The 17051-nt window shown below is 42.8% G+C and overlaps 1 protein-coding gene and 1 non-coding gene across 4 annotated transcripts in view; both read right to left on the reverse strand.

Moving 5' to 3' along the window:
• Nucleotides 1-8190: 8190 nt before the first annotated feature.
• LOC120066144 (nuclear transcription factor Y subunit beta) overlaps nt 8191-17051 on the reverse strand; it is a 37514-nt gene continuing 28653 nt past the window's right edge. For 2 of the 3 annotated variants that reach the window (XM_039017290.1, XM_039017291.1), the window contains exons 5-7: nt 14467-14545; nt 9142-9221; nt 8191-8801 (exon numbers count right to left, since the gene is read on the reverse strand). In XM_039017290.1, coding sequence (XP_038873218.1) covers nt 8769-8801; nt 9142-9221; nt 14467-14545 — 192 coding nt within the window. In that variant the 3' untranslated portion in view covers nt 8191-8768. The other variant, XM_039017292.1, reaches the window with a different exon arrangement.
• On the reverse strand, nt 8972-9085 carry LOC120066882. The gene has a single exon (XR_005478861.1). It is a non-coding gene; the product is annotated as a small nucleolar RNA SNORD67 (small nucleolar RNA).

The raw sequence follows: 17051 nt of genomic DNA on the forward strand, positions 1-17051 counted from the left end.
AGCCCTGAAGCAAGCTTCCAGAAAATTGGAACGGAAATGGCGCTACACCAAACTGGAAGTCTTCCGATTGGCTTGGAAAGACAGTACCGTGCAGTACTCACTGTTGCCCGATCATCCTATTTTTCCAACTTAAATGAGAATAAGAACGATCCAAAATTGATTTTTGATATTGTCGCAAAGCTACCTAAAAAGCAGCATTCCCCCAAGAGAGGATGGCGTTCACTTCAGCAGTGATAAATGAACTTCTTTGATGAAAAGATCATGATCATTAGAAAGCAAATGACGGACTCCTCTATAAATCTGCGTATTCCTCCAAAGCTCAGTTGTCCTGAGTCTGCACAACTCTGCCAGGACCTAGGATCAAGGGAGACACTCAATGTTTTTAATACTATTATCTCTTGACACATTTATGAAAATAGTCTTGGCCTCTAAACCTTCAAGCTGCATACTGGACCCTATTCCAACTAAACTACTGAAAGAGCTGCTTCCTGTGCTTGGTCCTCCTATGTTGAAAATAACAAACTCCTCCCTATCCACCGGATGTGTACCAAACTCACTAAAATTGGCAGTAATAAAGCCTCTTCTGAAAAAGCCAAACCTTGACCCAGAAAATATAAAAAAACTATCGGCCTATATCAAATCTTCCATTCCTCTCAAACATTTTCGAAAAAGCTGTTGCGCAGCAACTCACTGCCTTCCTGAAGACAAAGAATGTATACGAAACGCTTCAGTCTGGGTTTAGACCCTATCATAGCACTGTGACTGCACTCGTGAAGGTGGTAAAATTACCTTTTAATGGTGTCAGACCAAGGCTCTGCATCTGTCCTAGTGCTCCTTGACCTTAGTGCTCCTTTTGATACCATCGATCACCACATTCTTTTGGAGAGATTGGAAACCCAAAATGGTCTACAAGGACAAGTTCTGGCCTGGTTTAGATCTTATCTGTCGGAACAATATCAGTTTGTCTCTGTAGATGGTTTGTCCTCTGACAAACAAGGTTCTGTTTTAGGACCACTATGTTCTCACTATATATTTTACCTCTTGGGGATGTCATTCGGAAACATAATGTTAACTTTCACTGTTATGCGGACGATATACAGCTGTACATTGATGAAACATGGTGAAGCCCCAAAATTGCCCTTCCTGGAAGCCTGTGTTTCAGAGAGAAAGAAGTGGATGGCGGCCAATGTTTTACTTTTAAACTCGGACAAACGGAGATGCTAGTTCTAGGTCCCAAGAAACAAAGAGATCTTCTGTTGGATCTGACAATTAATCTTGATGGTTGTACAGTTGTCTCAAATTAAACTGTGAAGGACCTCGGCGTTACTCTGGACCCTGATCTCTCTTTTGACGAACATATCAAGAATATTTCAAGGACAGTTTTTTTCCATCTACGTAACATTGCAAAAATCTGAAACTTTCTGTCCAAAAATGATGCATTCTTTAGTCACTTCTAGATTGCTCTAATTTCTGGCTATCCGGATAAAGCACTAAATAAACTTCAGTTAGTGCTTAACACGGCTGCTAGAATATAAAAATTTGATCATATTACTCCAGTGCTAGCCTCTCTACACTGGCTTTCTGTTAAGGTTAGGGCTGATTTCAAGGTTTTACTGCTAACCTACAAAGTATTAAATGGGCTTGCTCCTACCTATCTTTCTGATTTGGTCCTGCCATACATACCTACACGTACGCTACGGTCACAAGACGCAGGCCTCCTTACAGTCCCTAGAATTTCTAAGCAAACAGCTGGAGGCAGGGCTTTCTCCTATAGAGCTCCATTTTTATGGAACGGTCTGCCTACCCATGTGAGAGACGAAGACTCGGTCTCAACCTTTAAGTCTTTATTACAGACTCATATCTTCAGTAGGTCCAATGATTGAGTGTAGTCTGGCCCAGGGGTGTGAAGGTGAACGGAAAGGCACTGAAGCGACGAACCGCCCTTGCTGTCTCTGCCTGGCCGGTTCCCCTCTCTCCACTGGCATTCTCTGCCTCTAACCCTATTACAGGGGCTGAGTCACTGGCTTACTGGTGCTCTTCCATGCCGTCCCTAGGAGGAGTGCGTCACTTGAGTGGGTTGAGTCACTGACGTGATCTTCCTGTCCAGGTTGGCGCTCCCCTCGGGTTCGTGCCGTGGGGGAGATCTTCGTGGGCTATACTCGGCCTTGTCAAAGAGTAGTAAGTTGGTGGTTTGAAGATATCCTTCTAGTGGTGTTGGGGCTGTGCTTTGGCAAAGTGGGTGGGGATATATCTTGCCTGGTTGGCCCTGTCTGGGGGTATCGTCGGACGGGGCCACAGTGTCTCCCAACCCCTCCCGTCTCAGCCTCCAGCATTTATGCTGCAATAGTTTGTGTCGGGGGGCTAGGATCAGTCTGTTATATCTGGAGTATTTCTCCTGTCTTATCCAGTGTCCTGTGTGAATTTAAGTATGCTCCCTCTAACTCTCTCTCTCTTTCTCTCTTTTCTCTATTCTGTTGGAGGACCTGAGCCCTAGGACCATGGCTCAGGACTACCTGGCCTGATGACTCCTTGCTGTCCCCAGTCCACCTGCTGTCCCCAGTCCACCTGCTGCTGCTCCAGTTTCAACTGTTCTGCCTGCGGCTATGGAACCCTGACCTGTTTACCGGACGTGCTACCTTGTCCTGGACCTGCTGTTTACAACTCGCTCTCTCTACCGCACCTGCTGTCTCTAACTCTGAATGATCGGCTATGAAAAGCCAACTGACACTTACTCCTGAGGTGCTGACCTGTTGCACACTCTACAACCACTGTCATTATTATTATTTGACCCTGCTGGTCATCTATGAACGTTTGAACATCTTGGCCATGTACTGTTATAATCTCCACCTGGCACAGCCAGAAGAGGACTGGCCACCCCTCAGAGCCTGGTTCCTCTCTAGGTTTCTTCCTAGGTTCCTGCCTGTCTAGTGAGTTCTTCCTAGCCACTGCGATTCTACATCTGCATTGCTTGCTGTTTGGGGTTTTAGGCTGGGTTTCTGTATAGCACTTTGTGACATCGGCTGATGTAAAAAGGGCTTTATAAATACATTTGATTGATTGATTACAACCAGGAATAAGGCTTTCCCGAATTGGATCCTTTGTTCGTACCCCGCAGGGAAGTGAACTTATTCCAGAGGCTGCTCCAAAACACCACCGGCGGAGAAGAGTTATTTAGAGTGGAATTCTCGTCCGACTCAGGTGTGCACACCATCCACCACTTCCAAGGTTCTCCTTCCAGAGCGACATCAGACTATTTACATTGACCCCCCTTTGTTTTACACTGCTGCTAATCGCTGTTTATTATATATGTATAGTCACTTTACAAATGACCTTGACTAACCTGTACGCCCACACATTGACTCAGTACCAGTACCCCTGTATATAGCCTCGTTATTGTTATGTAATTTGTATAATATATATATATATATATATATACATGTGTATATATATATATTTTTCTCACTTTGGTTATTTAGTAAATATTTTCTTAACTCTATTTATTGAACTGCATTGTTGGTTAAGGGCTTGTAAGTAAGCATTTCACAGTAAGGTCTACACCTGTTGTATTTTGCGCATGTGACATTAATATATATACACTGCTCAAAAAAATAAAGGGAACACTAAAATAACACATCCTAGATCTGAATGAATGAAATATTCTTATTAAATACTTTTTTCTTTACATAGTTGAATGTGCTGACAACAAAATCACACAAAAATTATCAATGGAAATCAAATTTATCAACCCATGGAGGTCTGGATTTGGAGTAACACTCAAAATTAAAGTGGAAAACCACACTACAGGCTGATCCAACTTTGATGTAATGTCCTTAAAACAAGTCAAAATGAGGCTCGGTAGTGTGTGTGGCCTCCACGTGCCTGTATGACCTCCCTACAACGCCTGGGCATGCTCCTGATGAGGTGGCGGATGGTCTCCTGAGGGATCTCCTCCCAGACCTGGACTAAAGCATCCGCCAACTCCTGGACAGTCTGCGGTGCAACGTGGCGTTGGTGGATGGAGCGAGACATGATGTCCCAGATGTGCTCAATTGGATTCAGGTCTGGGGAACGGGCGGGCCAGTCCATAGCATCAATGCCTTCCTCTTGCAGGAACTGCTGACACACTCCAGCCACATGAGGTCTAGCACTGTCTTGCATTAGGAGGAACCCAGGGCCAACCGCACCAGCATATGGTCTCACAAGGGGTCTGAGGATCTCATATCGGTACCTAATGGCAGTCAGGCTACCTCTGGCGAGCACATGGAGGGCTGTGTGGTCCCCAAAGAAATGCCACCCCACAACATGACTGACCCACCGCCAAACCGGTCATGCTGGAGGATGTTGCAGGCAGCAGAACGTTCTCCACGGCGTCTCCAGACTGTCACGTCTGTCACATGTGCTCAGTGTGAACCTGCTTTCATCTGTGAAGAGCACAGGGCGCCAGTGGCGAATTTGCCAATCTTGGTGTTCTCTGGCAAATGCCAAACGTCCTGCACGGTGTTGGGCTGTAAGCACAACCCCCACCTGTGGACGTCGTGCCCTCATACCACCCTCATGGAGTCTGTTTCTGACCGTTTGAGCAGACACATGCACATTTGTGGCCTGCTGGAGGTCATTTTGCAGGGCTCTGGCTGTGCAAGGAGGAGCAGGAGGAGCACTAAGGCGGAGTTAGCGGTCCTGCTGCTGGGTTGTTGCCCTCCTACGGCCTCCTCCACGTCTCCTGATGTACTGTCCTGTCTCCTGGTAGCGCCTCCATGCTCTGGACACTACGCTGACAGACACAGCAAACCTTCTTGCCACAGCTCGCATTGATGTGCCATCCTGGATGAGCTGCACTACCTGAGCCACTTGTGTGGGTTGTAGACTCCGTTTCATGCTACCACTAGAGTGAAAGCACCGCCAGCATTCAAAAGTGACCAAAACATCAGCCAGGAAGCATAGGAACTGAGAAGTGGTCTGTGGTCACCACCTGCAGAACCACTCCTTTATTGGGGGTGTCTTGCTAATTGCCTATAATTTCCACCTGTTGTCTATTCCATTTGCACAACAGCATGTTAAATTTATTGTCAATCAGTGTTGCTTCCTAAGTGGACAGTTTGATTTCACAGAAGTGTGATTGACTTGGAGTTACATTGTGTTGTTTAAGTGTTCCCTTTATTTTTTTGAGCAGTGTATATATTTTGGATTTGATTGTAACATACTCTGTTTCACGAAAACATGGCTCTCTCAAGATATACTGTCCCTGTCCATACAGCCGCTGGGTTCTCAGTACATCCTGTAGATAGGAATAAAGAACTCTCCTGGAAGAAGAAAAGCAGGGGTGTATGTTTCATGATTAACTACTAATCGTGTGATTGTGATAACATACAGAAACTCAAGTCGTTTTGTTCACCCGACTGGGAATACCTCACAATCAAATGCCAACCGTGTTACCTCTCAAGAGAATTCTCTTCAGTTATTGTCACAGACGTGTATATTCCCCCTCAAGCTGATACCACGACGGCCCTCAATGAACTACACTGGAAACCACATATCCTGAGAACGCATTTATTGTAGCTGGGGATTTTAACAAAGGAAATTTGAGGAAAATGCTACCGAAGTTCTACCAACACATTGACTGTAGTACTCGCACTGGAAAAACATTGGACCACTGCTACTCAACTTTTCTAAATGTCTACAAGGCCCTCCCCACCTCCCTTTGGAAAATCTGATTATGACTCCATTTTGCTCCTCCCTTCCGATAGGCAGAAACTCAAACAGGAAGTACACGTGCTAAGGTCTACTGGTCTGACCAATCAGAATCCATGCTTTAACTTTTTATGGCTGGGGGGCAGTATTGAGTAGCTTGGATGAATAAGGTGCCCAGAGTAAACTGCCTGCTACTCAGGCCCAGAAGCTAAGATATGCATATTATTAGTAGATTTGGATAGAAAACACTGAAGTTTCTAGAACTGTTTGAATGATGTCTGTGAGTATAACAGAACTCATATGGCAGGCAAAAACCTGAGAAAAAATCATTATTGAAGATCTATGCTAAAAACATCCTAAACTGTAATATAACTTTTTTGACTTTTCATCTGGACTAAGTGCCTGCGCCTCTTGAATTTGGATTTGTGAACTAAACGCACGAACAAAAAGGTGGTATTTGGACATAAATGATGGACTTTATTGAACAAAACAAACATTTATTGTGGAACTGGGATTCCTGGGAGTGCATTCCGATAAAGATCATCAAAGGTAAGTAAATATTTATAATGCTATTTCTGACTTCTGTTGACTCCACAACATGGCGGGTATCTGTATGGCTTGTTTTGGTGCCTGAGCGCTGTACTCAGATTATTGCATGGTGTGCTTTTTCCGTAAAGCTTTTTTGAAATCTGACACAGCGGTTGCATTAAGGAGAAGTACATCTTTAAGATTGTTTTGATCACGTGGACTGGGATATGTTCCAGCTAGCTTCTGAGAACATAGACGAATACACACATACGGTGATTGAGATCATCAGGAAGTGTATAGGAGATTGTACCCACTGTGACTATTAAAACCTACCCAAACCAGAATCCGTCGATAGATGGCAGCATTCGCACAAAACGGAAAGTGCGAACCACCGCATTTAACCATGGCAAGGTGATTGGGAATATGTCTGAATACAAACAGGGTAGTTATTCCCTCCGTAAGTCTGTACAGATACAACGTGAAGTCGCAATTCAACGGCTCAGACACAAGACATATGTGGCAGGGTCTACAGACAATCACGGACTACAAAGACACCATTATGTCATGCAATAAAATGCAAATTAATTACTTAAAAATCATACAATGTGATTTTCTGGATTTTTGTTTTAGATTCCATCTCTCACAGTTGAAGTGTACCTATGATAAAAATTACAGACCTCTACATGCTTTGTAAGTAGGAAAACCTGCAAAATCGGCAGTGGATCAAATACTTGTTCTCCCCACTATGTCCTGAATTTCAGGAAACTTGGCCCCAGTGATGTACGGGGTACTATGCACTACCCTCGGTAGCGCCTTACAATCAGATGCCGAGCAGTTTCCATACCAGGCGGTGATGCAACAGGTCAGGTTGTTCTCGATGGTGCAGCTGTGGAACTTTTGGAGGATCTGGGGACCCATGCCAAATAATTTCCGTCTCCTGAGGGGGAAAAGGTTTTGTCGTGCCCTCTTCACAACTGTCTTGGTGTGTTTGGACCATGATAGTTTGTTGGTGATGTGGACACCAAGGAACTTGAAACTCTCGACCCGTCCTACTTCAGCCCCGTCGATGTTAATGGGGGCCTGTTCGGCCCTCCTTTCCTATAGTCCACAATCAGCTCCTTTGTCTTGCTCACATTAAGGGAGAAGTTGTTGTCCTGGCACAACACTGCCAGGTCTCTGACCTCCTCCTGTCGTGGAACATCGTCTCAGAAATATAACACTTGTAAGAACTTGTGAAATCAAATAGACTTTTTAATACAATTTGTATAGCAAGCCGGAATGTCCCGCGGAACACACACCGCTTCCCAGCCCCGGCTCCAACATTTATACACAAATAGCATATGGGTCCACCCCATATGCAAATAAGCATACTTCCCCTAATTCTTCCTGCCATTATTATCTTTTTAGTTCAGGCTTCCTGCTTGTTCACGCCTACTAACGCCCATTATCTGCTTTCAGTTAAATTATAATAGTGGCCAGACCCGTGCTTGTCTTAAAAATAATATATGTCCATCTCTCCTATAGGCCTATGACTCAACCCTGTATTTAACTCAGTGCCCCAGCATGTTCTCTGGTATGTGTCCTTATTGGAATTGGCAGACTATGTGTCTCTTCTATCATTAGTGTCCAGTTGCCTTAGGCATATTTCTCTGGTATGTGTGCTTTTAGTGGAATGGGTAGACTATAAGTCTAGTGTGTCCAATTGTTTTAGGCGCCTATTTGTCTGGTATGTGTGCTTTTAGTGGAATCAGCAGACTATGTGTCTCTTCTCGTCATGTGGTCTGCCACTTCAATGTTCAGCTGTCCTATGCCTCCACATGCCATCCATGTGTCTCATTTTACTCCTACACTCCCTATAGGCTTTTGTTGTCGGTGATCACTGTTGTGTTGTCAGCCAACTAAATGATGGTGTTGGAGACGTGCTTGGCCACGCAATCGTGGGTGAACAGGGAAAAATATAAATGGAGACTGGCATCACGCTAACATTTTTATTAAAAGGACTGACAAAATAACTTTACAGAAATTATAAAAGAGTTACATGAATCTAATCTTAAATAACGTAATTCCACTCACAATTGTTCACAATGGAGTTCAGAGTGCAGAAGTCAACGTTCAACAACTGTTTATATTGCTTCAAAGAGGTCACCAATTCCCCAGACAGACATTTCAACTTTGCTTCTCATGTTCACGCCCCCCACCCCCAATTAATTCCCGCCCTCAAACTCATAACTCAAAAAATGATACACAACATGGAGGAAAACAAAAAGAAATAAAGTACTCTGAAAACAATCTCCAATAAACAAACTAATGAAAAACAGCCCCAAAAAATGGCTCCAGATCAGCTCCAGTCTGGTTCTTTATCATGACCAAAACAATCTGATTCTGATTCAAACCCAAATCTGCAAGTTCTGCATACGCTCCCCTCTCACTCGCCCATGGGTGTTCCCATCTTCCCACCACCATCTTTTGACCTGAGTGTTCAGTATTGCAGTAATCTCCTCCCCATTCCAAACGACGTGTTCTGATTCAGAATGAGGAATTCCGGAACCTCATCAAGAGAACTGGATCTGCTGCACTCCAGGGATCTGGAGGAACGAGAGCAGAACTTACATGTAGAGATCTTTGTTTCTCACTTCTTTATGGTTAGCTGCAAGCCATGGGTTACCCAGATGTTTCTTCTATTACATATTCATTAATCATGATTTAACATTTTCCGGGTGCACAAATTGTGTGTGGTGTGTACTTTCGTTGTGGTGGTGAGTCAGATGGCCCCTGTGCACATGGGTGTGTCCCCAGAGAGGTGCGGGACGGGACGCCTGTGCCACTGCAACCAGCGCCCCGACTGATGGTGCAACTCATCACTCTCACGTGTTTGGTCTTTAATGAGTACTAGCAGCGTGCATGGAGACTCAGGAGAAACCTTACCTGTTGGTACGAGGTGGTGTAAACCATGACATTCTGTTGTTGTCCATCAGCAGTTATTATTCCAGCAGGCAACTGGTTCGCTGCAAGAGGAAACAGATCAATTGAAATATGAATAGCATATGCAAAAGTATGGTCGCAACTGAAAGGGAACAGTTTGGAGATTAGGGGGAAATTATTAGACCAAAGATGAGGACAACAGTTAACCTGACACAACTGAATCCAAAACATTACTGTTGATTTGATATGCATTTTACATTTACTGTACTTTGCCGCATTTGTTGATAACAAAATCAGAAAATACTCTGGATAAATTCAGTAACATGAGAATATTCCTGGAAAATGTGGGGTAGGTGTAGTGTAACATTTGACAAAAAAATGGCAAGGGTTTGAGTTAGAGGACTAACTGGTGTCTCCAAGTGGCCACACACCTCTCCAACATATGCACAGTTCGTTCCTAAGTCATTTCAATGCACTTGTATGACTCACTTGTAGTTTATTTGTTTGGAACATAACCCTAAATCCCAGCCATCACACAATTACTGTTGTTTACACAATCCAAAAATGTCCGATTATAAATCACAATCTAGGTCAGGTGGGCATAATTTGAAAGCTTGTTATATTGTCAACATGGCTAGCTAAGTTATAAAATACGACCTTACAGTATTAGGCTTTCACAAGGGTATTCAGAGAAACAGATCGTAATTTTAGTGCGCATAGCAAGGAGTCATGAGTGCATAGAGGTGTGTGTTCTGCAGCGAATTTTCTTCACAATAGACAAACATAGGCTCATTCTGTTCAGAACAACTCAGGGTATGACGCCTGGTCATCTTGTAACTGTACGTCAAACATAGTGATCATAAACGTTGACACTGTATATGACATGAGATTTATGATATGGAAATGTGATGGGCAAATTTGGACTCACGGGTGTTTGGCTTGGTTCTGACATCAAAGCGGTATTTATTAGAATCCTCAACGTCTTATCTTTCAACATACATCGAGCCCTCTTCTTTTACAGCATTTCCGTCACTCAGAAAACAACAAAAATTTTGCAAAAGTTGCCCAATTAGCGGGAGGGATGGGGGCAACTTCTTGTTACGTGCAGTGCTCAAGTTCAGAACGGCTGTCAGTCAAAACCCATACAGCGCAGTGCTTGAACTCTGACGTCATTTATAGCATGTTACTGTACAGCCACTGTTTTCCAATTTAGGCCCTTATCAGTCCCCAAATCTGCCATCTTCAACCCGCATACAGGAACGAGTGTAAAGGGTTAACATTATTCAGATTCACATTTTCCCTTAAGCAATTGTCTGTGTCACTCATTGTTACCCATTGTTCAAAATGAATATAGGACAGAATACATTTTAAACATATTTTGTTTCTAGCTCCTTAGGGTCCTAAGAATCCATTTCCCCTGGGAGACCAGGATGAAAGGACCATAACTTAGGGGAGGAATAGGCCTGGGGCCCAGGGGGAAGAACAGCAGTAAATAAGGCCATCATGACAGTTAGAGCAACTACACCATAAAGTCTACCGAACAAAAATATAAATGCAACGTGTTGGTCCCATGTTTCAGGAGCTGAAAAATAAAAGATCCCAGAAATTGTCTATATGCACAAAAAGCTTACTTCTCTCAAATTTGGTGCACAAATTTGATTACTTCCCTGTTAAGTGATATTTTCTTCTTTGCCAAGATAACCCATCCACCTGACAGGTGTGGCATATCATGAAGCTGATTAAACAGCTTGATCATTACGCAGGTGCACCTTGTGCTGGGGACAATAAAAAGCCTTCTAAAAATGTGCAGTTTTGTCACACAACACCGTAGGGTTAAAGTTGATTCTGGGGGTCTTCTAAAGACCCCCACCATTGATTATGTTGTTATTAATTTGCTTACATGCCATTGTACTTATGCTCAATGTATAGCTGAATATTGAGGCCTGTCTGTGTCTAGCTCTCTGCCAAATCCCGCAGCCCCGCGTCTGCGAGAAAAGGGACTGAGGGTGATAGCGAGACACAGAGACAGCTTCTGTTTTTCTCTGAAACAAGGGCAGATTTGCATACCGCTGAGACAGGTTCTCAGAAACCTTGTGTTAAGAATTTGTTCTTTTAGCTGCACATGCAGGGTTTGACATAGGAGATCACACCATAAGGTGTATATAAGATCCTGTCTTTCTTTTGTTGGGGGCAGAACTCAGGAGACATCAGTTGTACGTCTGATGTTTGATTTTTGACTTCTGTCTACAGCTGTATTTTGATTAAAATTGTTATGATTTATAAGTGCACATTTTGAGTGTTCCTTATTTGTCAAGTAAATAACAGAGCCCAGAAAAGTGGAACCAACAACACAATGCCACATGCAACCAGGAAAAGGCGGAGCGATTTCTGCATATTGCACCTTTAAATAATTTGTGCACATTTGTTTCCTAAAATAGAGAATCAAATAGCTTGCTGGTTCATGTTCTTACTATCTGTATTTGGGCAGTAAAGAGAAAGAGCGGCGGTTTCAGAAGATTTTCAATTAACCAATTACTTTTAGCAACATTTAAGTGCTTTATATGGTGTGTACTTTTTTTTATAAGTTCTTCAGAAGATTTTCATGTGTTGTGACGAGGGCCCACAAGGAGGACATGCGCAACGGGGGTGATTTACAATTAAACATCAACACAGGAACCAGGGTCACCCTTTCTGCCTTTGAATGGGTTACCAGAGTCACCGGAATGTGCTTCATTATATGACGGGCCATAAAGGACATAAGGGACGATTCCTTAAGTGCTAAACCTCAGCTGAATCTGGTAATGAATGGTGTGGCTGTTGAACAAGTTGAGGAGACTAAATGACTTGCCGTTACCTTGGATTGTAAACTGTCATGGTCAAAACATAGATTCAACGGTTGCAAAGATGGGGAGAGGTCTAGCCGTAATAAAGAGATGCTCTGCTTTTTTGACACCACACTCCAAAAAGCAAGGTCTGCAGGGTCTAGTTTTGTCTAATCTTGATTATTGTCCAGTCGTGTGGTCCAGTGCTGCAAGGAACGACCTAGTTAAGCTGCAGCTGGCCCAGAACGGAGAAGCACGTTTTGCTCTTAATTGTAATCAGAGGGCTGATATAAATACTTTGCATGCCAGTCTCTCTTGGCTAAGAGTTAAGGAGAGACTGACTGCATCACTTCTTTTTATAAGAAACAATGTGTTGAAAATCCCAAATTGTTTGCATAGTCAACTTTCACACAGCTCTGACACACACTTATCCCACCAGACATGCCACCACGAGTCTTTTCACAGTCCCCAAATCCAGAACAAATTCAAGAAAACGTACAATATTATATTTGAGCCCTTATTGCATGGAACTTCCTTCCATGTCATATTGCTCAAATAAACAGTAAACCTGGTTTCAAAAACCAGATAAAGCAACACCTCGTGGCCCAACACCTCTCCCCTATTTGACCTAGATAGTTTGTGTGTATGCATTGATATGTAGGCAACATGTGCCTTTTTAAAAATGTATGTAGTTCTTTTCTTGTCTAATGATGTTCTGTATTACGTCATTCTGTATTATGCTTAATGTTTTGTGTGGACCCCAGGAAGAGTAGCTGCTGCTTTTGCAACAGCTAACAGGGATCCTAATAAAATACCAAATACCAAAGCTCATCTGTTCCCCCCCCCCCCCACTTCTTTCCGACCCTGAGTGCCCCCTGCAGAGTCAAAAATACATCTTTGTGAACAAAGAGCAAAAAAGGGTGCTAACGCCAGAACATAAACGTTTCTTATCAATATATTAAACTGAAAAACTCACATGTTTTGGTATGAACCCAATATACATTGTGATATTTTTCCTATGTTATTAAAAGTATAATATGTACTTTACTATAAACATAAAATGTATGCAACTTATTTAAGTCATGTTTAGAATTATGAATAGCCTATTTCCTTTTAAGATAGAAATTGTCCTCTGAACAGGAAAGAAAAAACTGAACTCTTATGAGGAAATCTCAGCTTTATCTCATATGAACATTAAACGGATTGAGTTCTCTTAATCAACGGGTCGTTCCTAATGTCACACTGTCCGGCCATTAGAGCCCGCCTTGTGTCAGTCTCCCTATAAATTAGAGGACTTACTAAACATATAATAGAATGAAGGAGAATCAAGTTGTGTCATTGGCCTACACACAATACCGCATAATGTCAAAGTGGAATTCTGTTTTTTGATGTTTACAAAATTATAAAATTGAAAAGCTGAAATGTGTTGAGTCAATAAGTATTCAACCCCTTTGTTATGGCAAGCCTAAATAAATTAAGGAGTAGACATTTCCTTAACAAGTCTCATAAGTTGCATGGAATACCTTATCCCTGTACCCCGCACATACAATTATCTGTCCCTCAGTCGAGCAGTGAATTTAAAACACAGATTCAACCACATAGACCAGGGAGGTTTTCCTATGCCTCGCAAAGGGAACCTATTGGTAGATGGGTACAAATAAAAAAGCAGACATTGCATATCACTTTGAGCTTGGTGAAGTTATTCATTGAACTTTGGAAGGTGTATCAATACACCCAGTCACTACAAAGACACAGGCGTCCTTCCTAACTTAGTTGCCGAAGAGGAAGGAAACCTCTCAGGGATTTCACCATGAGGCCAATGGTGACTTTAAAACAGTTAGTTCTCTCTTATCACAGTCATTAAACTAAGGATGGATCAACAACACTGTAGTTACTCCACAATACTTTCCAACAGACACTGGGAGACAAATTTCACCTTTCAGCAGGACAATAACCTAAAACACAAGGCTAAATATACACTGGAGTTGCTTGCCTAGATTAAATTTGAATGTTGCTGGAGTGGCCTAGTTACAGTTTGACTTAAATCTGCTTGAAAATGTATGGCAAGACTTGAAAATGGCTGTCTAGCAATGATCAACAACTAACTAAAATATCTTTACCCAGGGAGACCAAGCCCAGCCCGGAGCTTGAACTAGCAGCCGAAAGGTTTCTGGTTTAGGCCCCGGGCCACTCTAATCTCTAGGTTACTGCCTAGTAATCTATTTTCCTAGGGAGACCAGGATGAAAGGCCAATCTCTTATCTGTTGATCTTCAGGGGAGGATTATGCCTGGGTCCAGGGGGGAAGAACTGCAGTAAATAAGGCCATGAAAGTCAACTGGACCATAAACTAGCTGATGACCCTGTCAAATAAATAACAAAGGAGTACATTTATACATACATCACTTCTCATCCTTTCATCTAGGCCTAATCCTTGAGCTTTTAACAGAGTGCTGGAGGAAGATAACGACTGTTGATACTTTCTATGAGGATTGAGGCCCCACTTACCGAAGCTGTCGTCCGTGAGTTCTTCTCCGAGTCCCTCCGTTACAGATACGCCTCCGATTCCCTTCTCCCCTTTCATCGCCTACAGATACACATTAAGAATGTGTTAGTATTATACATTGAGCTGTATTTCCACAGCATCAACCGTGTGATAAGTTAAAGGGGAATGGAAACACTATGATTTACAAACGCCAGCTAACTAACTGTAAACCGCCATATTGGCATTGTTGCGTCACTGGCAGGAGAGAACATTTTGTAACTCCCCAAAATGGCTGAATTTATCGAGTAGCTCCGAGTCTGAGTTTATTACAGAGAATGAAATAATGCTAGTTAGGGAGCCAATAAACCTACTGAAGCCGTTCATGTTTGAGCCAATCGTTGCCCCAGATCAAAGAGTCTATTCTCGTAGCAGTAACAACACAGATATGCTGCATGAAACACCTCAGCTAGAGGGTCTGCGTAGGCAAACACAAACTGGTGTGAGTGGGGATGCTGCCAGGTAATGGCTAGAGTAGGAGTGTGTGTGTTGTGGTGATACAGCACATGGTGGCGATACAGCACAAAATCCCAGCGGATGGTGGCTGGGTTCCTGTCAGTCTGTCTGGATGGCGATGTAGTTATTGAACGTGTCACTAATGCTAACGAAGGACTTCCTGGCAGAAGAGGTTACTCGACCAGTCAGCAGCCGATATACCTGTTAAATAATTGGTGAAATTTTGTTTGATTATCAATTGTTTAAGGTTAATATCAGTAGTGGGTAGGTGTCCAATATATATAGTATCCGTTCTATAACGATGTTTATCATCAGCGCTGTTTGGCGCGTTGGTAACACATTTACTTTAGATTAGACGACCAGAGTTCAAATCGCAGACAACATCATGATTCATGAAATCTCATTCTAACCAATAATGGGGCGTGCTCATTATAAATACATTGTGATTTAGTTTAGGTATCAGACTAACTTGTCCTATGATTGTGTTTGCAGAGCATACAGGCTGGCAGCTTATCGCCAGTTCACCCTATCCGCATAAGGGAGAATTGGACGAGGTGTACGGCGTCTCATCCCTGCGTGTGCCGTTTCTTCCACAAGTCGCGCATAGCCAGAAGCAAAGGCATTGAATAAAAGTAATTTATTTTTATTTAGTAAATCTAGCCTAGCCTAAGACATATACCTAACGCCTGGGTTTTATGTAAAAATAGTATTAGTTAGCTTGTCCACTATAACAACAGGTTCAAGTGTAACCAGATAAACTTGCTTTGAAGATAAAACGACTTTCAATGTGCACTAACCCCGTCCCTGTCGCTAGAGTAGTGACTTCAACTAGCTTTGGCGGCCTTCTATTGGAAAGGAATGGTAACTACACTGGGCAGCTAGTTGGCAGCTAGAACAGGGCAGCTAGCTGGGCAGCTAGAGTCAAAGTAGACTTTAATAATATATGCCATTGAGCAGACACCTTTATCCAAAGCGAACTGGGTACATAGTAGTGGAAACAGATCATAGAGACAGGATAACAATTTTGATATCATGGATGGTCAGTCCTTGCATCTATAGCTCTGTCTATGAATTTGAGAGTGGTTACATTTCTCCAGCCCCATCCCTCAGCTTTTTACCGAAAGAGGAGCAGGGAGACACTTTGTTAATTGTTTCTACTGCTGATTGCCACTTTATGAAGTTAAGATGCAGATTAAATACACACCAAAATATGCTACAGATACTATAAAAAATTTCCCATCACTCAGACAGTTAGTGAATACACAGCATCCAGCACAGCAAACAATCAATCAATCAAATATATTTTACAAAAGCACTTTTTACATCAAAATAATAACCACAGTGGTTAGAGGGTGCAACAGTTCAACACTTCAGAAGCAAATGTCAGTTGGCTTTTCATAGCTGAGCATTCATATGTTGAGAGAGTCGAACTGGGACAAGGTAGCACATCCATTGAAAAGGGTAAAAAAAAAAAATATGCAGAAAAACTATTCCACTCGGATTCCCTTTATGGATGGGTGTATCTTTGAATTCGCTGTTGAATGGCCTGTTCCTTCTCCATTTTCGGAACACCATCCCGCTTCCCCAAAGTGATCGATAGTATATTGTATATATTGTATAGTATATTTTACTGTGATGATTGTGATTCTGAGCCCTCAGGTTCACACAGCGAGTTCTGGTCTTCACTGATCTCACTCTCCGTCAGCTCCATCTGTGGCGTATAGGGGCAGGACTCGATTGTATACGGATGGTCGTGAGCTCAATCTAGCTGGGCCCTGAGCTCTTTAGTTTTCACATCGGTTACAGATGGTCCCGGTGGACCTCTCCTCTACTGCAGCACAGGAACACTCTGGCACCCAGGGGTCAGTTTGGCCTGCTGTACTAACCGTTCTTTCCTGTTGGTAGAAAACAATTAAGGCATCTATTAGGCTAGTTAAATAGAATTACTGCATATACTTGAAATAAACAATAGCCTTAGAAATAACACAGATTTGCATGTACCACCTCTGCCTCCTGTACAGTCTCCTCCAGGATGAAAACATTTTCACGGATAAAGATGTCATCCTGGGGAAAAAACTACGTTTTTTTAAGACAA

This window comes from Salvelinus namaycush, chromosome 21 (genome assembly GCF_016432855.1).
Source record: "Salvelinus namaycush isolate Seneca chromosome 21, SaNama_1.0, whole genome shotgun sequence".
Classification (NCBI taxonomy): Eukaryota; Metazoa; Chordata; class Actinopteri; order Salmoniformes; family Salmonidae; genus Salvelinus; species Salvelinus namaycush.